This window comes from Lissotriton helveticus, chromosome 1_1 (assembly GCF_964261635.1).
Source record: "Lissotriton helveticus chromosome 1_1, aLisHel1.1, whole genome shotgun sequence".
Lineage (NCBI taxonomy): Eukaryota > Metazoa > Chordata > Amphibia > Caudata > Salamandridae > Lissotriton > Lissotriton helveticus.
The window spans coordinates 1,436,767,642-1,436,790,611 of record NC_136057.1 but is presented as its reverse complement, the minus strand read 5'-3'; the positions used below and the strand labels follow the sequence as shown (position 1 = coordinate 1,436,790,611).

At 40.2% G+C, this 22,970-nt stretch overlaps 1 protein-coding gene across 4 annotated transcripts in view; it reads right to left on the bottom strand.

The window, feature by feature from the left end:
* Positions 1-22,970, bottom strand: part of DENND1C (DENN domain containing 1C) — a 219,309-nt gene that overhangs the window by 34,021 nt on the left and 162,318 nt on the right. For 2 of the 4 annotated variants that reach the window (XM_078685386.1, XM_078685380.1), the window contains 4 exons: positions 17,100-17,140; positions 16,521-16,592; positions 12,189-12,245; positions 10,280-10,408 (listed from right to left, as the gene is read on the bottom strand). In XM_078685386.1, the coding sequence (XP_078541512.1) occupies positions 10,280-10,408; positions 12,189-12,245; positions 16,521-16,592; positions 17,100-17,140 (299 nt within the window). The remainder of the gene's footprint in view (positions 1-10,279; positions 10,409-12,188; positions 12,246-16,520; positions 16,593-17,099; positions 17,141-22,970) is intronic. The other 2 variants (XM_078685399.1, XM_078685394.1) reach the window with 1 other exon arrangement.

Here is a 22,970-nt window from a genome sequence, read left to right as displayed (position 1 = left end):
AAAAGGGACATCATTTGTTCCGACAGCTCATACGAATCATTTGGAATTAAATATAAGTTTCTTCAAACTTATGAGAAAATTGAGGTTACGCCATTTTTTCGAGAATGTTGTTACAGAACGTCAGCAATCCAAGGATGATCCTTTAAAAGGTCTTACCACAACTAGCACGTATATGGCGCCTCTGAGCCACAAGACATTAGATCTATTTGAACAGCTAGTTAAACAAGATCTATCCAAAATCAATTATCGAAAACAGACCAAAACAAAAAATCTTTCGCAAAAAGAATACGCTGTATTACAATCAATAGCGAACAACAAAACTATCATCTGCCAGAAGGCAGATAAAGGAGGAGCTCTGGTTATAATGAACATTGACTACTACAATTCTCAAGCTACCCTGAATTTACGGGATGAAAATACATATATGGAATTGGAGAGTAACCCCACCAAGGAGATACAAACTGTCTTACAAAGAATCATTCGGGATGCAAAAAACAAAGGGAATTGTAAATGAAAAAATGGAAAAATATCTTATCACTGATTACCCTAAAGATCCTAAATTCTACCTTACACCAAAAATTCATAAGGATCCAGTAAGACCGCCATGTCGACCCATAGTATCTACCTGTGGAAGTGTTCATGAACCCGTGGGCAAACTTATTGATAAATATTGACAGTCTTTTGTCATCACCATGAGACCATTTATCAAAGACACTACTGACTTTTTGAATAAACTGGCTACCATCAATTTAGAACTGAATGAAGAAATCCCCATGTGTACAATAGATGTCCAAGCTTTGTATACCTCCATACCACACCAACTTGGTATGGAGGCAGTGGAAGAAGCATTACTACAAATGGATTATGAAGAAGCCATGAAAGTGTTCCTCATGGAACTTCTTAATTTCACCCTAATGCACAGTTACTTTAAATGGGAGAACCAGTGGTATCTTCAGAAGTCAGGCACATCTATGGGCAATTCGGCAGCGCCTTCGTATGCCAATATTTTCATGTTTTATTATGAAAATAAACATATTCTACAAAACTACCAATGGAAAAACAACCTACGTCTATACCTAAGATATATAGATGACATATTCATTTTGTGGAAGGGACCCAAAGAAGATTTGATCACAAGCATTAAACAACTTAATGAGGTAGATGAACGTTTACAATTCACATATGAGATTCATGATGACATAATCAATTACCTGGATGTTACCATAATGAAAAAGGATAACAAGTTTGTAACTACACTACACACCAAACAGACAGATCGCAATAATCTATTAGCCTACCAGAGTTTCCACCCATCACCATTGAAACATCACTTACCATACTCACAGTTATTGCAAATTAAAAGAATCGTCTCAGACCCAGAGGAATTCGAGATGCAATCTCAAAAAATGGTACAACGTTTTAGAGATAGAGGTTATCCGGAGTCTATCTTAAAATCAGCAATGGAAAGAGTACGATCTAAAGAAAGTAATATCCTACTGACAGCACCCAAAACCGATAAAGAAATAAAAATTACTTGCGTCAGTAAATTTTCCACCATGAGTCCACTATTCAAAAAAACGATCAAAAAACATTGGGGTTTACTTCAGGCAGAACCGGACTTCAATAACATATTTGCAGAAAAACCAGTTTTTGCATTTAACAGAGCAAAAAATTTGGGAGAAATCATAAAACATGTTCCAGATACAAGACTCAAAGTAAGGTACAATGGCACAATCGCTTGTAGAAACTGTAGTAACTGCAATAATATAATTGAAGGCAAGAGCATCAACCATCCCATGAAAGGGCATAAGATAAACTTAAACGTAAACGCAACCTGTGATACCACCAACATAATATATATGATCAAATGCCCTTGTGGTAAAGCTTACATTGGACAAACGGAGCGTAAACTAAAAGCAAGACTCAATGAGCATAAGAGTAACATCAGGACAAAAGCACCTAAATCAGTGGTGGCAACGCATTTCATTGAGGCGAATCACCAAATAAGCCAATTAAAAGCATGTATATTGGAAGTGGTGGAAAAAAGACATGACAGAGACAATAAGAAAACTCTTTTGAAGCGTGAGAATTACTGGATATACTTCTTACAAACCTTGAAACCAAGAGGAATAAACGAACGGACAGAATTTGGTTGTTACTTATGAACATTATAGATACAGACTATGGTTCCTATTAAGGCCTTTTGGCAGAGTATTCGCTGATTTTCACCTTAATCGTTTTACATTGATGGAGTGTCTACACAATTACTTATTACTTTGCATGCATTTAATTCATTTTTAGCCATGTTTATTTCATTTGTTATTTATGACTATGTCGTACATCTTGTGATAATTTGTGATTAACAACTTTAGAGATGTTCCCAACGCCACACCATATTCACTTGAAACGGCTCGGAGATTACGAGGTAGGAATTTAGCGAGGCCCCTTTAAGTTTAGTGTTTACTTGGAGCCTCCCCGCGAGTAGCGTTATAGTAAGAATCACGCCCCATCCAACTATATACGTCACACGCTGGCTTCTCCGCGTGATTCACAATGGCGGCAGCTTCGTTTCTGGAAGCAGCCTCGAGCGGTACACGGTAAGCATTGTAATTAGCATTAGGGCAACTATATTTTTGAGCCACCATGCACTGCCAATTAGTTTGGCTATTTACTATGGTGTCTTTTGAGTAATCTTGAAATATCATTTCCCACATCGTTTTCTCTAAGTGAGTAGTGTGATAATTAGTTATTCTAAACCATCAGTGTTTGTTCCATTTCGATTACGATATCACCCGAAACATTGAGTTCAGTTTTTAACTGTTGTTATCTCGAGCATTCTATATCAAGTTTCTAAGCACATGAACTATCGAATCATCATTTGTGGAGCACTCATAGTAATTGGCTTGTATCAGGATTACAAATGTGGTTATGAAATTGATTAAGAGCATCTGTTTTGAACATTTTTGATTGTGTTGAATATATTAACATTTTTGTGACATAGAGGAGTTACATACATATATTTTGCATTACAGACTTCCCTGATGAAGGCCTAGCGCCGAAATGCATTGGAAGGATTGTTGTGATTTATCAAATGAAGAATTGATTGGTTATAAAAAATTCAACAGATATTGTACAGAAGTATGAATAAAATACTTTGGAAATATACAAAAAACGTCTTCAAAGAAAAACTTTATTGACAAACTTTTGCTGGACGTTGCCAGCACTCAAATCAGTGCCCCAGGAGACACCCACACAACTTGTGTCGGTGCTACCCCTTTTAGATTTTCATTATACTCCCGAGCGGGGAGTAATCCTAGGAGCACGGTATACCAGTATACTTTATATTAACTAAGCAGTGCACAGCCACTATCCACTATAGTTTATCAAGTTCCTGCTCAAAGACTGTAGCACGCAAAAGAAGAAAATGCAAAATGAAGAAATTACAAAATCGACTGAATCAAGAGCAGAAACATTCGCATATGCGAGTGATGAAACCACAAGAATCTATTCATTTATCAGCGATGAGCCACCTGATTACACAACATCCAGAACAAAGGAACAACAAACGGAACAACTCCTCTACTTATCACGTAAAATCATCAATCAGCGTCTACATGCCAGTACTATGATAAGATACCATAAGGCATCAAGAATTCCCCATGGTCTAAGAATACTACTAAGACCTTTGCTTTGCAAAAAAAAAAAAAAAACACTGACAAGTGGTATGCAATACTTAATAAATGTTTGCTCGACTTAATTTTATTGATAATTGAAGAACTATCTCAAATCCTTGAAGAACTAGAAAAAGATATCACCATAGTGAAAGAAGAACTGGCGAAAACAATGTCGAGTGAAGAACTTAATAAAATATTGGAAGATATCAAAATTCAACTGGCTAAACACACGGAAGAAGTTAACGAAAGGAAGCTTCGTAAATATCGTCGAGACACCCTCGATTATAAACTGGATGAAGTTTACAATTGGGCAGAAGCTTACGCACGAAAACGATAAAATCGGCAATATACATCACACACTGACACATCATCTACGGATACAGACACCTCAGGAACATCAAGAAGGGTACCTCCTACATCGAAACCTACAACAAGCACAAGCAAGGCACCACAGCCTTTTTTAGAAACAAGCCCCAACACAGGGGACGACCAAGGAGGTCAAGAAGAAAGAAACAACATAGGGAAAGAGAAAGATCCACCACAGACTCGGAATGCTACAGCGAAAAAGGACAAAAAGAAGAACCGGATATAAACAATTTGGTAATTAACATTTCCAATGTTACCCTTTCCAAACTTCAGATTAATACCCTCCAAAAAGGGACATCATTTGTTCCGACAGCTCATACGAATCATTTGGAATTAAATATAAGTTTCTTCAAACTTATGAGAAAATTGAGGTTACGCCATTTTTTCGAGAATGTTGTTACAGAACGTCAGCAATCCAAGGATGATCCTTTAAAAGGTCTTACCACAACTAGCACGTATATGGCGCCTCTGAGCCACATGACATTAGATCTATTTGAACAGCTAGTTAAACAAGATCTATCCAAAATCAATTATCGAAAACAGACCAAAACAAAAAATCTTTCGCAAAAAGAATACGCTGTATTACAATCAATAGCGAACAACAAAACTATCATCTGCCAGAAGGCAGATAAAGGAGGAGCTCTGGTTATAATGAACATTGACTACTACAATTCTCAAGCTACCCTGAATTTACGGGATGAAAATACATATATGGAATTGGAGAGTAACCCCACCAAGGAGATACAAACTGTCTTACAAAGAATCATTCGGGATGCAAAAAACAAAGGGAATTGTAAATGAAAAAATGGAAAAATATCTTATCACTGATTACCCTAAAGATCCTAAATTCTACCTTACACCAAAAATTCATAAGGATCCAGTAAGACCGCCATGTCGACCCATAGTATCTACCTGTGGAAGTGTTCATGAACCCGTGGGCAAACTTATTGATAAATATTGACAGTCTTTTGTCATCACCATGAGACCATTTATCAAAGACACTACTGACTTTTTGAATAAACTGGCTACCATCAATTTAGAACTGAATGAAGAAATCCCCATGTGTACAATAGATGTCCAAGCTTTGTATACCTCCATACCACACCAACTTGGTATGGAGGCAGTGGAAGAAGCATTACTACAAATGGATTATGAAGAAGCCATGAAAGTGTTCCTCATGGAACTTCTTAATTTCACCCTAATGCACAGTTACTTTAAATGGGAGAACCAGTGGTATCTTCAGAAGTCAGGCACATCTATGGGCAATTCGGCAGCGCCTTCGTATGCCAATATTTTCATGTTTTATTATGAAAATAAACATATTCTACAAAACTACCAATGGAAAAACAACCTACGTCTATACCTAAGATATATAGATGACATATTCATTTTGTGGAAGGGACCCAAAGAAGATTTGATCACAAGCATTAAACAACTTAATGAGGTAGATGAACGTTTACAATTCACATATGAGATTCATGATGACATAATCAATTACCTGGATGTTACCATAATGAAAAAGGATAACAAGTTTGTAACTACACTACACACCAAACAGACAGATCGCAATAATCTATTAGCCTACCAGAGTTTCCACCCATCACCATTGAAACATCACTTACCATACTCACAGTTATTGCAAATTAAAAGAATCGTCTCAGACCCAGAGGAATTCGAGATGCAATCTCAAAAAATGGTACAACGTTTTAGAGATAGAGGTTATCCGGAGTCTATCTTAAAATCAGCAATGGAAAGAGTACGATCTAAAGAAAGTAATATCCTACTGACAGCACCCAAAACCGATAAAGAAATAAAAATTACTTGCGTCAGTAAATTTTCCACCATGAGTCCACTATTCAAAAAAACGATCAAAAAACATTGGGGTTTACTTCAGGCAGAACCGGACTTCAATAACATATTTGCAGAAAAAACAGTTTTTGCATTTAACAGAGCAAAAAATTTGGGAGAAATCATAAAACATGTTCCAGATACAAGACTCAAAGTAAGGTACAATGGCACAATCGCTTGTAGAAACTGTAGTAACTGCAATAATATAATTGAAGGCAAGAGCATCAACCATCCCATGAAAGGGCATAAGATAAACTTAAACGTAAACGCAACCTGTGATACCACCAACATAATATATATGATCAAATGCCCTTGTGGTAAAGCTTACATTGGACAAACGGAGCGTAAACTAAAAGCAAGACTCAATGAGCATAAGAGTAACATCAGGACAAAAGCACCTAAATCAGTGGTGGCAACGCATTTCATTGAGGCGAATCACCAAATAAGCCAATTAAAAGCATGTATATTGGAAGTGGTGGAAAAAAGACATGACAGAGACAATAAGAAAACTCTTTTGAAGCGTGAGAATTACTGGATATACTTCTTACAAACCTTGAAACCAAGAGGAATAAACGAACGGACAGAATTTGGTTGTTACTTATGAACATTATAGATACAGACTATGGTTCCTATTAAGGCCTTTTGGCAGAGTATTCGCTGATTTTCACCTTAATCGTTTTACATTGATGGAGTGTCTACACAATTACTTATTACTTTGCATGCATTTAATTCATTTTTAGCCATGTTTATTTCATTTGTTATTTATGACTATGTCGTACATCTTGTGATAATTTGTGATTAACAACTTTAGAGATGTTCCCAACGCCACACCATATTCACTTGAAACGGCTCGGAGATTACGAGGTAGGAATTTAGCGAGGCCCCTTTAAGTTTAGTGTTTACTTGGAGCCTCCCCACGAGTAGCGTTATAGTAAGAATCACGCCCCATCCAACTATATACGTCACACGCTGGCTTCTCCGCGTGATTCACAATGGCGGCAGCTTCGTTTCTGGAAGCAGCCTCAAGCGGTACACGGTAAGCATTGTAATTAGCATTAGGGCAACTATATTTTTGAGCCACCATGCACTGCCAATTAGTTTGGTTATTTACTATGGTGTCTTTTGAGTAATCTTGAAATATCATTTCCCACATCGTTTTCTCTAAGTGAGTAGTGTGATAATTAGTTATTCTAAACCATCAGTGTTTGTTCCATTTCGATTACGATATCACCCGAAACATTGAGTTCAGTTTTTAACTGTTGTTATCTCGAGCATTCTATATCAAGTTTCTAAGCACATGAACTATTGAATCATCATTTGTGGAGCACTCATAGTAATTGGCTTGTATCAGGATTACAAATGTGGTTATGAAATTGATTAAGAGCATCTGTTTTGAACATTTTTGATTGTGTTGAATATATTAACATTTTTGTGACATAGAGGAGTTACATACATATATTTTGCATTACAGACTTCCCTGATGAAGGCCTAGTGCCGAAATGCATTGGAAGGATTGTTGTGATTTATCAAATGAAGAATTGAATGGTTATAAAAAATTCAACAGATATTGTACAGAAGTATGAATAAAATACTTTGGAAATACACAAAAAACGTCTTCAAAGAAAAACTTTATTGACAAACTTTTGCTGGACGTTGCCAGCACTCAAATCAGTGCCCCAGGATCCAAAAAATCCACCACCACTGAATTTCAAACCCTATCTGTATCAATATCATGAAATAAATTTAATCCCATTATGAAGTTAGCTTTTTGTCAGTGAAATCTGTTGAACTACAATGTGAAATTAGCAGGCTTGTCAGACTGTGGGGAGCAGGGGATCATTACTCCCCAGGCCCACACGTTTTGTGGATCCTAAGTTCGTTCTGTCACATTTAATTTAGAGACTTTACTACAAAGCTGCTATGTTTATTAATGGCAAGGCAGCTAACATGGCTAATACCACTAAATGGGGTCAAATGCTGGATCGTCCTGCGTTCTTTTTCCCTACAGGCAATGGCTATTCATTTCTGAAAGATGTCCTGTCCTACGCAGGGCCCTGGAAATCAGACTGCCAGATGAAAGGTGTATAATCCACATGGACATGTATTTAAAGTGCTTTAGGGCTGGAAACTGTCTGTTTAAACCTTTAAAACTCACATCGGTTTGTTTTGGTGAGAAAAACATGCAGAATTTCAATCTAGCATGCAACCAGAATCCTATTTAAAAGCGGAAATTAACTTTTGATTCGTAACTGTAAGAAAGGGACATCATTCCATACAGAAAAGGAAACCGACTTCAAATATATTGCACTGACCGACTACGGAATAACATCCAGAGTTCCAAGCGTCATGCATAAGGTTTTCTGGGGCACATTCACAGCCTTCTGATGGGAAAGCCATTGGGCTCAGATTATAATTGAAAATGAATTTTTCACTAGTCGATTAGTTTCTTTCCCAACTTGGTGCCCTCCAACCCATCCCGCTCTAATGCTTCTCTGCCTATTGCTGATTTGCTTGCTGATTCGCTCTGAATTAAAAAAAAATATATATATATATATCATCGAGCCCAACAGCTGTAAAATTCTACTAGCTTTTGTTCTGCACACTCCTGAGCTCCTTTTTATGTTTATTTTACCGTTCTCTAAGGTTGTTGGCCATGTTGGAACAGTAAAGTAAAAAAAGGCTAACATTCCTGCTTGTACGTCAAAACGCATGTATGCACTTGAAACATATTGAATGTGGGCCATTGGCAGTCATCTTGGAATGTTTTTCTTACCATTACAAAATGGCCACAGTGTGGGGTTGGAAGTCAGCGTGGAGGCCCCAATGCAAAAAATAATTGGCAAAACCAATCGATCAGAATTTGCCTTTTAAATTCGAGGCTTAGCTCTGTCAATGCTTGTTTTTCAATCAGTGAGACCTAAGCAAGTTACTTTTTGAGGTTGAGCATCTCAATGTGGCAGTATGATGCAGCCAGGCATCAGCCATGCTAGCTTGAATCCAGTGGCGCAGTGAGCACAGCATCCACGGCTGGACATAACCTTCCCACTTAGGGCGACAAAAGCAAAAGTAACAAATGATGGACAGAATGCTGAACAATTTGATCATTCACCTCCAGTTCCAAAGATCTGGGTTGAATCCATTGTCCATAATAGATATTTTTGCTCCATATTCTTGTACGGTCTCACCTACTAGACGGTGCAAGGTGTTTGATTGCGAAAAGACCTACTGTCTGCTTACAGTGGGCATACAGCCCTGCCATTGTTTACCATTGGTTGGCTTTATTCTCACTCTGATTTGCTTGATTTTATTTGTTAGAGTGTGTGGGCTCCCTTCCTCTTCTTGTGGTTGTCCCTGCCCTGGAGCGTGTCCTCATTATTTGTGGCCTTCCACTGCTTAATTGCCAGGCACTACTTGTTTCTTTTTGGTTAAAAACGCCATGAGAGTACAGGTGTTTTCCTGCAGTTTCCCCAGTGTATTCTCTTCTCTCCTCCACGTTCTGTGTTGCTCTCAGTCACCCATGTGCTTCTCCCCGCCCCCTTCTGTGTTTCACTCACCTCTTGTGCTTCTCCCCGCTTTGCTTTCTCACCAATGTGCTCCTCCCCACAGCTCCATATTGCTCTCTCTCATAAGTGTGCTTCTATTCGCCCCCGCGCTCCATATTGCTGACTTCCACCCCCACCCTACGTGATGCTTCTCCCACAGGATTTAAAAAATATGTGTTGTGAGTGTGCCTACAAAATCCCATGGCCAAGTGCATCACAGACTATTTTTCGCCTCTTTAGTCATCCTGCATAGCCCTGGGGTGCTATATAACGTTAAAAATCATTGGCAAGGCCAATAGGTCACTAAGGCAAGATCCATTGGTTTGCCAATGCTTGTTTGAATTTCCATTTTGCCACATTACATTGTGTAACTCTTAGACATGTTGGGCTGCTTTTAACATATTCCATCATGTTGTGCAAAATGTATCTCCTATGTCCCCATAACCTCTGCCTATATCAGAAGAGCACGTGAAGTCCTTACAGCAGGCACGTCCTCCCTCAAACATTTTATGTGTGAGGCTCCCCTGGGAGTGTATTCAGCACGTATGTCACCATGTGGTTATTGTATTAGGATTCCTTGGGAATGTGCATGGATGTTTATCACCAATTGTTTGTCCTCTAAGGACTCCCTGTGAGTATGTGAGGCACGTCAGCACCAGATGTTGGCTGTGTGAGGATATTCTGTGTGTGAAGCACATCCTTTCCCAGTTTTTTTTAGAATGTCATGCAAGTATGTAGTGTACGCTGGAGCCCAGGTGTTTGCTGTCCAACAGTGCACAGCTACAAATGTTTCTTGTGTGAGATTCCCCTACCAATCTGTGATGTCTACTGAATTCTACTGGTCCTTACCTGCCCAAAATGTTGTGTTATTGGCAGTCGGTTCTGTAAGCAGTCGTGCGCTGTCCTGGGCTGGCTGTCTGTAAAGTGGTCGTTGCGGAGTGAACCCCCACGTCGAAGTAGCTGATTGGTTGTCATATCCTGGGAACAAACCAACTATAGAAGTTGACTTCTATCAGCGCACAGGAGCATGAGTAACATGTATACCCACCTATGGGAAATCCCAACTATCAATGCACAAAGAGCTCTTCAGGGTTGGCAAAGGTATGTTGGCATTGGGAGTGCTATTTTATTTAGCCTGAACTGTTGGGGGCCAGAAGGGTGGATCTATGGCTTGATCAAAGAAAGAATACACCACCTAATGTAGCCTCAAAAAATGTATTGTTTTCCGGGATGAAAGAATCCTTAGGAAGTTACAGAATATCACCTGACATTAATATTGGGTACTATTATAATTTAGGAATACTGCCCCATTGAAGTTAAATATACAAAAAGCTATGCCCAATGGGGCAATATTTTTGCAAACTATATTTAAAACACCATATTTATGTCGGATGATATTTCTGACAATGACATACTGAAATAAAACCTTCTTAGATGGTGTAAACAGCTGCCATCTTAGGATGTCTCAAACAGCTGCCATCTGAAGGTGATGCCAACATCCATTATCTAAGGAAGATGGTCACAGTGCTATGTTGGGTTATTGAGCTACAGTCTTTAATTGGTGCAATTAGTTGCAATAATAGGATTGTTCAAAAATTAGCTGACTTAAGACAACATAAACCACTGCCATTTTGGGACCTGTTGCACCCTCTGGACAGTGGAAGTAGACTACCTTAGAATATTTCAAAAGCCACCTTCTTAGAACTGATTGTACTGCTTTATCATTAGGCCATCTGATCAATCGAAATAGTAGGACAATGTTTGTAGGTGCCATGGAGGATGACATCTACTACTCTGTTGGATGTGAGGGCTGCTCAAATGGTTGCAGTTATAGGGCCATATGTATCAAACTCTGATTTTGCGATTCTCATAATGCGATTTTTTTGCAAATCGCTATTTGAGAATCGCAAAACGCTATGTATGTAGGATTTGCAAATAATTTTGAGAATCCTACATATTCCTTAATTGCGTATTGCAAATTGCGATTGCAATTAAGGAATACCTCCCCATTCATTCCTATGGGCCTACAGGCCCAAAGGAATGAATGGGAAGACATTGTCAATTTGTGATTCTCAATTAGAGAATGGCAAATTGAGAATGCAATTTCAAGGGTGCCAGGGTGTCAAAAGGACACCCTGTTGCACCCCTGAAGTGCGCAAGTGTGCATACTTGGCACATATACATGCCCTAAGGCATGTATGTTCGCCACATGGCACTTTGAAAAATGCAAAAAAGTGCATTTTTTTTCTGAGAAATCGCAAATTACTACCAAGTTGAAGTTGGTGGTAATTTGCGATTCCTTAAGGCCAAATTGCACTTTTTCTGTGCTTCTTACATTGCATTTAAGGAATAGCAAATTGCGATTCCTTAAATGCAATAGCAAAATAGGGAATCGCACATTTTGCGATTCCTTATTTTGCGAGGCACTTTTTCTTTCATACATACCACTGAGCCCAATCGCAAACGGCAAAATTCAGCAACTTTCGGCGTTTGCAATCGCAATTTGGAATGATACATATGGCCCTATGTGCACAGATGGTCTAGTTAAAGCAGAAATGATGATGCAAAGGAATCTGTTATAAGAAAATAGTTCCCTAAATCCTAGAGATGAATATTAAGTTTATGTCGGAGGTGGAGGACTTTGTGGAGTGTGTTGATGTATAACCCCTGTGGCCCCCTCTCACTCCCATTTACATCCTTAACCGCCACAAATCCCCACATCACAGCAGGACACGCATCTTCCGAACAGGAAACTCACCTTCTGCCTCAGGCGAATCCTTAAATCCTTCAGACCCATCTTTGCCTGTCCCTTGGCCTAAAGATAAGAGAAGAGGTGGTGTATGAGAAAACTTTGATAGTATGTTAGACACACAACATCTAATCTAAATAACGAAAATGCTGAAATATGAGTGTTTGTGTCTAGTTCTTGTCCATCCTAACAGCAAGGAAGCCCAAGCACCCCATAACTTTATTTGCATGAAAACTGAAGGAACTCAATTCAGTGACCAGCCTAAACACCATGTAGAATAACACAACCCTGATCTGGCTGTACATTTTCACTTTAATAAATACTCCCATAAGACCAACTGCTCTTCTCAATCGGGACTAAACTCTTCCGAACACCGATGAATCGCACATACATTACTACAATTTGATAGTACCAATGACTTCCAGGACCCTATCCACTTCAGCTTTCACAAGGACATCACTGGTAGCAGTGTTCCAGCCAGTAACTTCTGATCTTTATTCGTTCATATGGGCATAGATATATGTCAAGTGTGGATATTCGAGATGCAAACTATCTTCTTTCTTCTCCTTGTGTGCCGTCATGCGATCGGTCGGTGGGTATACATTTCTGTTGTGCTGCAAGTTGCCATACTTTGCCCTATAAGAAATATACTGCTCTAGTGAAAATTGTAGCTAAATCAGAGTTTTCTAATGTAGGTTACAGAGACATGGATCCATGCCAGATTTTAGTTGTAACCACCCATTATGGAACTGATTGGGATTTAAATCATTGTAAAGAAATGAATCCTAACTTGATATCATGAAAATATCATATGAATCCGGCCAGCCTGGACCGATGTTGGAGACAGAGATGTGGTGGAGTGGAGTATGAGGTTTTGGTTTCTACAATGTCAATGAAGCAACAACTGGGGTACCTGTGGGGCTGTAACGTCCTCTAATTGGTATAGTCATCACTGTTACTTTTAAAAACCTTGATTAAAAACCACATTGATAATTAATAGTTGATCACATGCAGGAGAATTCCTTTTGGCTCCTGATGATTATCCACTTTCACCTGGGATCAGCATGAGGGTAATTAGAAGCAAGTAAACCTCATGCATGTCAAAAATCCACATTAGGAATGTTCAGGAGGTTCTGTAAACACAGGAAATAGTTGGTTTAATCTGAATAAGGAGCAAGTTGTCAGATAGTACATGCTTGTGCTCTCTGTGGGTAATATGATGATACATTTGGTACAGTTAATGTAGGTGCTGGAACAGCACTGCCATGTTGGGGTTGGTATGAGGTTGTAGGCATTATAAGACCCAGACTTCTCTACTGGAACTGATTGGAGGTGCATGATTTGTGTAGTTCTGAGCAAGAGAGGTGATCACACTTTTTGTCCCAGTGGAGGCCAGGGAGGAAATGAAACCACACTCTTGGGATTCAAATACTATCTCTGGTAAATCTTAGGATGAGACTGTGGGCTATTGTGATGCATAGAAATAATAGAAAGCAGCACACGTACTAGGTAACGCCACCACACGCATGAGGATATTTTTGTTGATCCTCTCTACAATATGGTAAATTATATTTGTTGTGTGTATTTATTTATATAGGAGTGTTTTTAACATATTCCATACATATTCCATCATGTAATGCAAGAACTCTCCTATATCCCCATAACCTCTACCATTATCAGAAGGACCAGTGAAGTCCTCAGAGCATGTGCATCCATCCTCAAGTACTTGATATGTGAGGTTCCCCTGGGAGTGTATCCTGCACGTCTGTCACCATGTGGTTACTCTATTAGGATTCCATGGGCGTGTGCAAGGATGCTAGTCACCAATTGTTTGTTCTCTAAGGACTCCCTGTGAGTATGTGAGGCACATCTGCACCAGATGTTGTCTGTGTGAGGATATCATTTGAGTGTGCGTAGCACATCATTTCCCAGTGTATTTTTTGTTTGAGAATCCCATAGGAGTATTCAATGTACATTGCTCCTCAGGTGGTTGCAGTCCAATTATCCTCCGTAATAGTGAAAAGCTACAAATGTTTCTTGTGTGAGATTACCCTATCGGTGTGATGTTTTCAGAAACACACACGCACGCACGCACGCACGCACACACACACCTTTTTTTTCTTCAAAGTAGTAGGCCTTAGATATTCTTTTTAAACATGATGGGTATCCCGTCCACCGTATTACAAGTGCAATAGAACATAATGCACTTGTAATAAGGCGGACGGGATGGCATTCACATATGTAACTGACTTCCCGTTTGGCAAACTTGCCATACACATTTACAGTAGGAAGATTTATTCTGATACTCCAAAATAATGTTATGAATAATTCATCCTCTTTTGATCATCATGTACCTTGCCACATTTCGCAGGAGAAAAAATAATGACAATGGATGTACATTATGATACATTTAACCAGGATCTTGTTTGGAATTTTAATTTAATGTTTGAGAAATGACATTTTAATGCAACATGAGGAGGACACATAAGTGGTTTCATATCAGTCTGGCATTATTTTTTATTGCCGTTCCACATGTCACCTAATGGTGTCTATGAAGTATTGAGAAATAATTATTATTCTGCCTTTTTTAACTTTATTGTGCTGTTACAATCCTATTGTGCAGGTAAGAGCAATAGGGCAGCGGGCCGGATTGGGGGGGGGGAGATTTCGACAGACGATAATGAGCGAAAAATAATTATTTATTTCATTTTCCCATGAGATCATTGTCGAATCCCCACCACCCCACTCCTCTTACCTTCACGGGCGGCCTCTGCTGCATGCTTATAGTCTGAGTGGTGGTTGCTCTGATCTTAAGCGAGAAAGTGAGAAACTGAGCCAAGTGCAGTAGTCATAAGTAGACAAACCCTAAATGCTGGCATTCAACCCAATTCACAGAGATGCATGCCTCAGATCCAACTGCAACTCCAATCAAACATCATAAGCCATTTCAAAAGCACGTCAATGCCATTCCATTTAAAAGAGGAATCGCTGCAACACTCACAAAGACACTCAACCTACCACCATCCCAACTTCAACCAATATTATGTTAGGGATATTATGCATTGTGTGTATATTTTGTTTATACCAATTGCTTATTTGCTTCTCTTTGTGAAGATTACCAAGCAGTGATTTTAAGGCAATCCCAGGCTGCGGTTGGTGCCATTCTGAACCAGAGGCTCTAGTGATTTTTCCCTTTACTATTGTTTTTTAAGGTCCCTAACTAGTGTATTACTATTAGGTATCATGATTAGGGCTCCCTATATTCTGTTTTTACAGATTTTTACAGATACACACAAACAGAAAACATTGTGTCTCCTGTCTGTATTTACTTTTAAAAGCAGAAAAGTACAGATAATTTGGCTTCCTTTGAGTGAATGATTCCCCATGCCGAGATTAATGAATTTCAGGCCAATAACTGTACATATTGATACCAGGGGGAGTTACAAAGCTGTATGAGATTTGCTTGAATTACTGCATATCAACATGTGTTTGTGCTGGTATGCTATTGCTTCATGTGGGTTTATTATTTCATTATTTTGGGCTGTGTAATCTGTTAAAACCTGACAGGCATCAAAGTATGTGTGCATGTTTATCTGTTAAATACATTCAGATGAGATATCACCTATTCACAAAACAAAAATAAATATGGATAAAAACCAATAAGATGGGCAAAATATAAATATGGATAAATACAGACGAAAAAGTAAAAATGAAATATAATAGAACCGGGAGCCCTAATCATGATTGAAACAGGTGGACGATTGTGACAGTCAACTACTTCTTTATTAGAAAATGACCCTTCACCTTGGTCCTGACAGATTCATGAGGACACCTACTTAACAGCTATCTCAACCAAATAGAACAAAAATCGAAGCACAGCTCATGCATAAATACAAAGTAATGACCAAGCACCAATTCATGAGTATACCCAACCTTACTCAAACCGAGCGTCATATGGAAGCACTGCACAATTCCTGAGAAGATGCAACTTAACGCCACCCAGTTTCACCAAAATAAAAACCATGCACAGATCATGACGACAATGTCGTAACTCATACTAAAATCACCAACGCTCTGACAATTCAGAGTTCAAGGACAACCTATCTGCACATACGTACTCCAATCACCATGCACTAGGAAAGGAGATAGAACCGATTATCAATCAGTGTGCATAATCCAACTTTATCAGAGCCCTTATCTAAAAAAACATAATGTTCAAAGGGAGTACTGCAGAACCTTTTGACTTTCAGGTTTTGTGACTTTTCTAGAAAAAAAGGTAAATCGAGTGAACAGACATCAGGGTGGGAACAAGTTCGACGAGATAACATGTTAGTGACTTACTTTTTTGTACATGTTCTTCACAGCAGGATTCGTCTTATTCTTCACAGTGTGTATCAGGGCCCCACCGCCTTTCTGGAATGACAAAATGGAGGTTACCAAACTCCATACGAGCAGAAGCTAGTGCATATCTGTAGTGTGGAGAGTTTATGGTGGTTTGAGAAATGGGTGTGTAAAAGAGTGAAAAACAATGTTTTAGGTCTGTGTGCCTAAGCAGGTGTACATACAGGTGTATCAGCACAGCTGTATTTTCAAGTCTTGTGTACTGCACACAGATGTATGTCTAATATATCGACATCAACAGATTCATCCTACAAAGTATTGCATCCATGAAATTGCCTACTATTATCTCGCATTTCGTCAAGGTGCCTACATGCAGGGAAGTATTGATTTCCTTTTCTCAACCCCGCATTTACTTGCCTCAACGATATTGTGGCAGTCAATCTATCAGATGTGAGATTGATGTCATGCGATATATTGTATGCAATATAACTACCTTGCCAACTATGCCTTCAATCAATAGAAATTCATAATAAATCACTATTCCTCAATGTAACACTACTGGTGTGGGATTTAGCTCACCTTCAGGCTTTCCACCCACAGCTGGTAGGAGTTTGAGTGCCCTGCAATAGAAAGAAAGAACACAAGTGATGAAGAGTGAGATTTGACCAGACAGATGACAAAAAGGATTGAGAGATGGCGGAAGGCAGTGGGAGTATGCTAGAGAATCTGTCCCATGCCTAGAGGCCCCGTCATCCTTGCGCAGATGGTTGTAAATCCCCAAAATGGCTAGGGTAAATTAGCTGATGTTTGATTGAAGTGTACGCTGGGGTCATTTTTGTAATTTACATATTTTTGGTGAATGAGGGACCAAAGGATTGTGTGATTTTGGCTCCAGATAACTAGTAGAATGATTGCAGGTCCATAAACCACTTGACGCTCTTCCTTTTATTTGTGTCTGATAGCTTGGAAGGTAAAAACACGAGATAGAGCCTACTAGTAGTCACCTGCAAAATGATGGGACATACACTTATGGAACTCATGAACAAACGACCTGAGAGATATGGATCATTGCCCATCCCAAAGGATAGGACTAAAATAGCAGCCCAATTTAACAGCATTGCGAATTCTCTGTATGTTGGCATAAAACACTTCAGACTATCATATGGCATGCCAATCCCCCAGGTAACCTCCAAAAACAAGGCCTCTAGTGTGTGGGTTATCATATTATTAAATATAAGGCCTGATTCAAACAGTCATTCTTGGCTATAAGCCTACTTGTACGTGGAACATGTCTTAATTCATCCCTGCCAGGAATTCACAACAAGCATTGGCATAGCCTTTGGGACCTTTGTAAGTGTTTACCCATGCAGCAGTTTATGTTTTTGCACCAAGGATTTTGTGCTGCATAAATAAATACTTATAAGGTCCAAAGGCGAGACCTATTGGCTATGCTAAATGTATAGGTTATGTGAACTCAAAATGGAGCGGTAAAGAAGAAAGAGGTGCTCTCTTGTGGAATAAAATCTCAAAATCCAAATCCATGTAGCAATCTTGGGTCCCAATGTTCCAAACACTCAAAGTGCCCCCAAGGCCCACAGTGGCCCAGAAAAGTCAAATCCTAACAAGTGGATTTCAGGATATGCACTTATTTGAATATCTGGAGCTTCTGACCGGGAGGTACCAGATATCAAAGACACCGCTGGGTCCCAGAAAAGACCTTTGACCAAAATGTGTCAAAATACCACCCTCTATTGCCTCTTAGTAGTCCTAAACTATAAATGCAGCTCAATGGAGACTTTGATGGATCAATAAGCAGAAGAAAAACATACAACTTACAGTCTATTAACAATGAAAAAAAGCTTTCAGATCCACAAGTATTATTTATTTGAAAAGACAGCTGCTTACATAAACCCCATCCACAACCCCAATAGATCAGTGTAGATTTCCAACGAACTGTAATTCGCCCAGTGATACATTCACAGAGTTGTGTAAATCTCTGCTAGTGTCTAGAAACATTTTGTGCTATATTTAAGCAACAGTGTAGTATCTGGTTGTAACACTGCCCAATCGACTTTGATGAAGAAGTGAAATGCTATGCAAAGATTGTGGGACAAAGTGTTTTTCAAACCTTGCAAAGCCTGCCTTGGCCGTGCGCAGTAGCTCCCACTTTTGCTATATAACTTTATGCTAGGGAAAAACGTCTGGAGTTATAACCTGTGACTCACTTGTTCTAACGAAGTTTGTTTTATCACAGTAGATATTCATTTCAACCTTTATTGATTGTGGTAATTAATTATTAAACATTAGATTGTATTGGGTAACAATGTTCTCATGAACTCTTATGAGGAAGCCTTGACTGCTTGACTACAATTACCTCTGAAAAGCTTAAATGAGTCCAATAGAATCCTAAGAAGCAACATCCAGGCCTAGGAGGAAGACCATAATGTGTCATATGTGACAACATATGATGCTCACTTGCAAAACCTAGAAGGATGTGGAGAAACGTCTGTCAATGAATCTGTGGAGAAGTGCAGAAATACCTACGTTTCCAAGGTCAGGCTATTTCCTTCAGAAACTTGACTACAAAGTAGGAGCGGAGATAAAAACAAAATTCCTCTGGTATGTGCCACATAACTGAGCTAATCCTCAATCTCATGACCAGCAGCAACCGTTTGCTCATCACATGTTTTATACGCTTCCTAATCAAAATAGTGCTTATTTGTGAAGTAGCGCCAGCGCTGTCTTCAGGGCTCTGCAAATATGTGCCAGTGGTGTCCTTCTCATGAGTCAAAAGCACCAGACACCTTACTGGAGGCGACAGAGGGCAAATCAAACACTGCTTCCACCAACACTGAACAAAAGCTTTTTCCCCCCCAAACAAGTACTCTTGCCTCACAAGACACAATCATCAGAAAATAATTGCAAGTGGCACAGGTCACGTCGTTGGGTCAGTAGGTGGGGTCGTAGAAGATAAGCCACAATTTAAGAGGACAACTTTAAAATGCGACTCCCAAAAGAGGCCAAATTATTTTACATTTGTGTTTCTTTACCTAAAACACATTTTAAGTTAGGGTGTCAGGGTGCCGTGACCTATGTTAAGGTATGGTACACCTATTACAGTTAGTTAAGTGGAATGGGCTTGTCTTCAGAGAATTTCAACTGGGCGCTAAGTGGAAGAGATTCTTTTTTTGTAGTGCCTGCTGACCCAATCTCAAAGACACCTAACCACGCTGACCCTTAACCTCTTCGACGCTGATTACGGAACCGCTCCGTCATCAGCCGCGGTGGCGCTGTGCTGATGATGGAGTGGTTCCGTCATGGCCCGGCCGACGCGCCTGCGTGGCGCTGATTTTGCGCCTGCGCGGCGCGTTCTATTAAGCGGGCGGGGCCATGACAGAACCGCTCCGTCATCAGCACAGCTCACCCGAGGCTGGTGACGGAGCGCTTCCATCACCAGCATGTGAGCGCCGCGCGGCCCCCCACCCCCTTAGTGCTGCGGCGGAATAGCCGCCGCAGCGAAGGTGCTAAAACAAAGCAAAAGTCAATATGTTGCGATGAGGAACCAGCATGAGGGCTTCCAGCACTCCTAGTTTGTGACTAAAGCGCGTACGTTTTGGAGTTGCTTTTTCAGTAATGTGTCATGCTTCTGATTACCATGGCACATCCAAGGCGATAGCAATCATCCTCTTACACACGCGAAGAGTCCGACATCTACGACTGAATAATGCAGACATGCATTAACACCCGTCATGTCTTTAAAGTACAGCGTGCAAATAAAACATGTGTTGCAATCAAACCTCTTGGAGAAGCACTGATCTTTCACCAGTGCGCCGATGGCCCATGCAAAAGAACAGGAGTTCGAGTGGTGCGCGCCTGAGAGAGAGGGGGAGCAAGAGGTGAGCCAGCGAGTGGTGCGCGTCCACGCTTGGGAGAGCAGTCTGCCTATTTTCAAGCACTGCACTCATGCTTGTGACGCGCCGCTGCTCGCTCCCGCAAGGTGGATGCTGCCACAAGCACGAGTGTGTGCTTGAAAATGAGCACAGCGACAGCTAAAGGCCCTCCTATGCAGCGCATGCAAGACCTAAAAATAACCATGGCAGATGCAAATAATTTGATTACGTCAGATATCTTCACCACGAGTGTGGAGAAATCTTCAGTACTAAATCTCATGCAAAGGGTGAAAGTGGACAGAACAAGGCGTGGTTAGCCTTTCCCAATTGTAAACAACAACAAACTCATACATTGGTGGGCATTCACAAACTGAAATCTGGCCCTTTCCTACCCTGGAAATTGTCAGGGATTTACAGCAACCACGGGAAGGGGAGCATATCCTGCTTAGATGTGGTGGGGGTATAGGGAACGGCTTTCTCCACAGGAAACAATGTTTCCCCCTAGGGGAAACGATGGGCTTCTCTTCCCCAGTGAGTAATCGTACACTATGTACAATTACAATTTGGAGATATGGAAGCTCAGTGAATATGTCAAGTGACATCCCCAGCAGAAAGTCTGGAAACCTGTGGCTGGTGCAGCTTTCCCGGTGCACATATTAAAAAGTGTGTATTCCAAGAAGTAGGGGCATGCAGAGGGTATGCAGAGCGTAAGGTGAAATGTGTTTATGTGTGATTATTTACAAACACAGTATCACCTTAAGCACCACATGCCCTCTGAGGAAGAGAACTGCTCTGGAAATTGAACTGTTGTTTTCTTTACTAATGATGGTGTTTTCTTATATTTTCCAAAGACGAGTGTTTGGCCAACCTTTGAGAAGCAAATGCATCTCCTATTGAATGTAGTTTCAAAACCACTGATACATTGTCGCCTCTAGAGGGGGCCTGGTGTGGTCCATGCCCAGCTCGATTAGGCCCCACCACCAGAGCTGTTGAATGTGCTGGAATATAACAGAGCAAAAACAAAAGCAGATCGTGCACCTTGCTTAGCACCATCCTTTGACAAACTACCTTTTGCTGCAAAGTAGTGATTTTTGTTTTTACATAGCAGCCTACATGATAGCTTAAAATGTTTAAATCTGACTTTCTAGGTATGCGAGTATATATCTCCATCTGTATACCCACATACATTCAAAGTCAACTTTAAACAACTGAAACAAATGTACAGGTGTGTGGATGTATATGTATTTATATTTGTATAGACACACATATATACACACATGAACAAACATAAACACACTTTACAAACGACCTTTGTAGGTGGCCCCACTAGTTATATCGGTGGCAACATGTGTCCCCCCCATCCCCCAAATAAGTTCTGGATACGCCACTGCTTTGTGGAACTTAATAAAATTCTTGAGCAGGCACAGTCTAAGTTGTGGTCCATAGGTGCATCTGATGTCGGTTAAATTGCAACACTTTGGACTCATCAAGATTAAACAGATCCCTTGGAAGAATCTACTTTGCAAACCACAATACCTTCTCCGTCTTGAAGCTGAAAAAGGAATTTGACCAGTTATTTCCAGCCTCATTAAAAAGGAAATTCTCATGCCTGCTGTTAGCCACTGTGACACACCTATATTCGCCTTATCAAAAAGGCAGAGAAAGGCCAATGTATGCTGTTTGTGCAAGACCTCTGTGCTATCAATAGTGAGGTGATTCCCAATTTCCATATAGTCCTTAACACCGCCACCATCCCAGCCATAGTGCCTTGGTTATGTGGCTTAAGATTTTGGGCTGATGTTAAGTGAGAATCCGTGACATCCACATGGACGCCCTCTTAAAAAGGAGCATATGAGAAAAGTTTGCAGAATGCCCTTCTGCTACCTACCAGAATCATTGACGTTAAATGTACTGCCACTAACCTGCCCTAGATTAAGTGCCCCAAAAGAATGCCCTTACAGATCAGCTCACTGTGAGTCTACATGCATCTTTTAAGGTCGAATGCTTTCCCTGGATCCATTGTTAAAGACTTGGCTCTATTATAATAACAAGCTCCTGATGCTGAGAAACAAAACTGGATTAAGTTGTATTGTAAAAGGGACATGAACGGATTGTTGAGAGATGGCAGAGGTAGAGCGCTAACCTTGGAATTTCTGCTCACCAACCTCACTAGATTATATCATTACTTTGCCCATATTGGAAAGGATGGTTTGCTATGGTCTGCTGCTACCCATTAGTTTGCACCTTTCTTCCCCTTCATCAAGTAGAATTACTTGTATACATGTGATACATGTCTAGCACATAATGTTGGAAAAGGGATTAAGAATGTCCCCAGTGAATACCCACTTCCATGCGGACCCTTCATCTATCTGCAGCAGGACGTTATTCAAATGCCCAGATGCGAGTCTTACTCACATATGCTAGTGATTGGTGGTATGTTCTCAGTTTGGTTCCTGGACTTGAGCGGGATGCCATTACAGTTACCTAGAAGTTTTTGTGAGACTTCAATCACTGTATGGGGGGTCCTTTGTGGCTATCCAGTAAGCGGGCCCAGACTTCA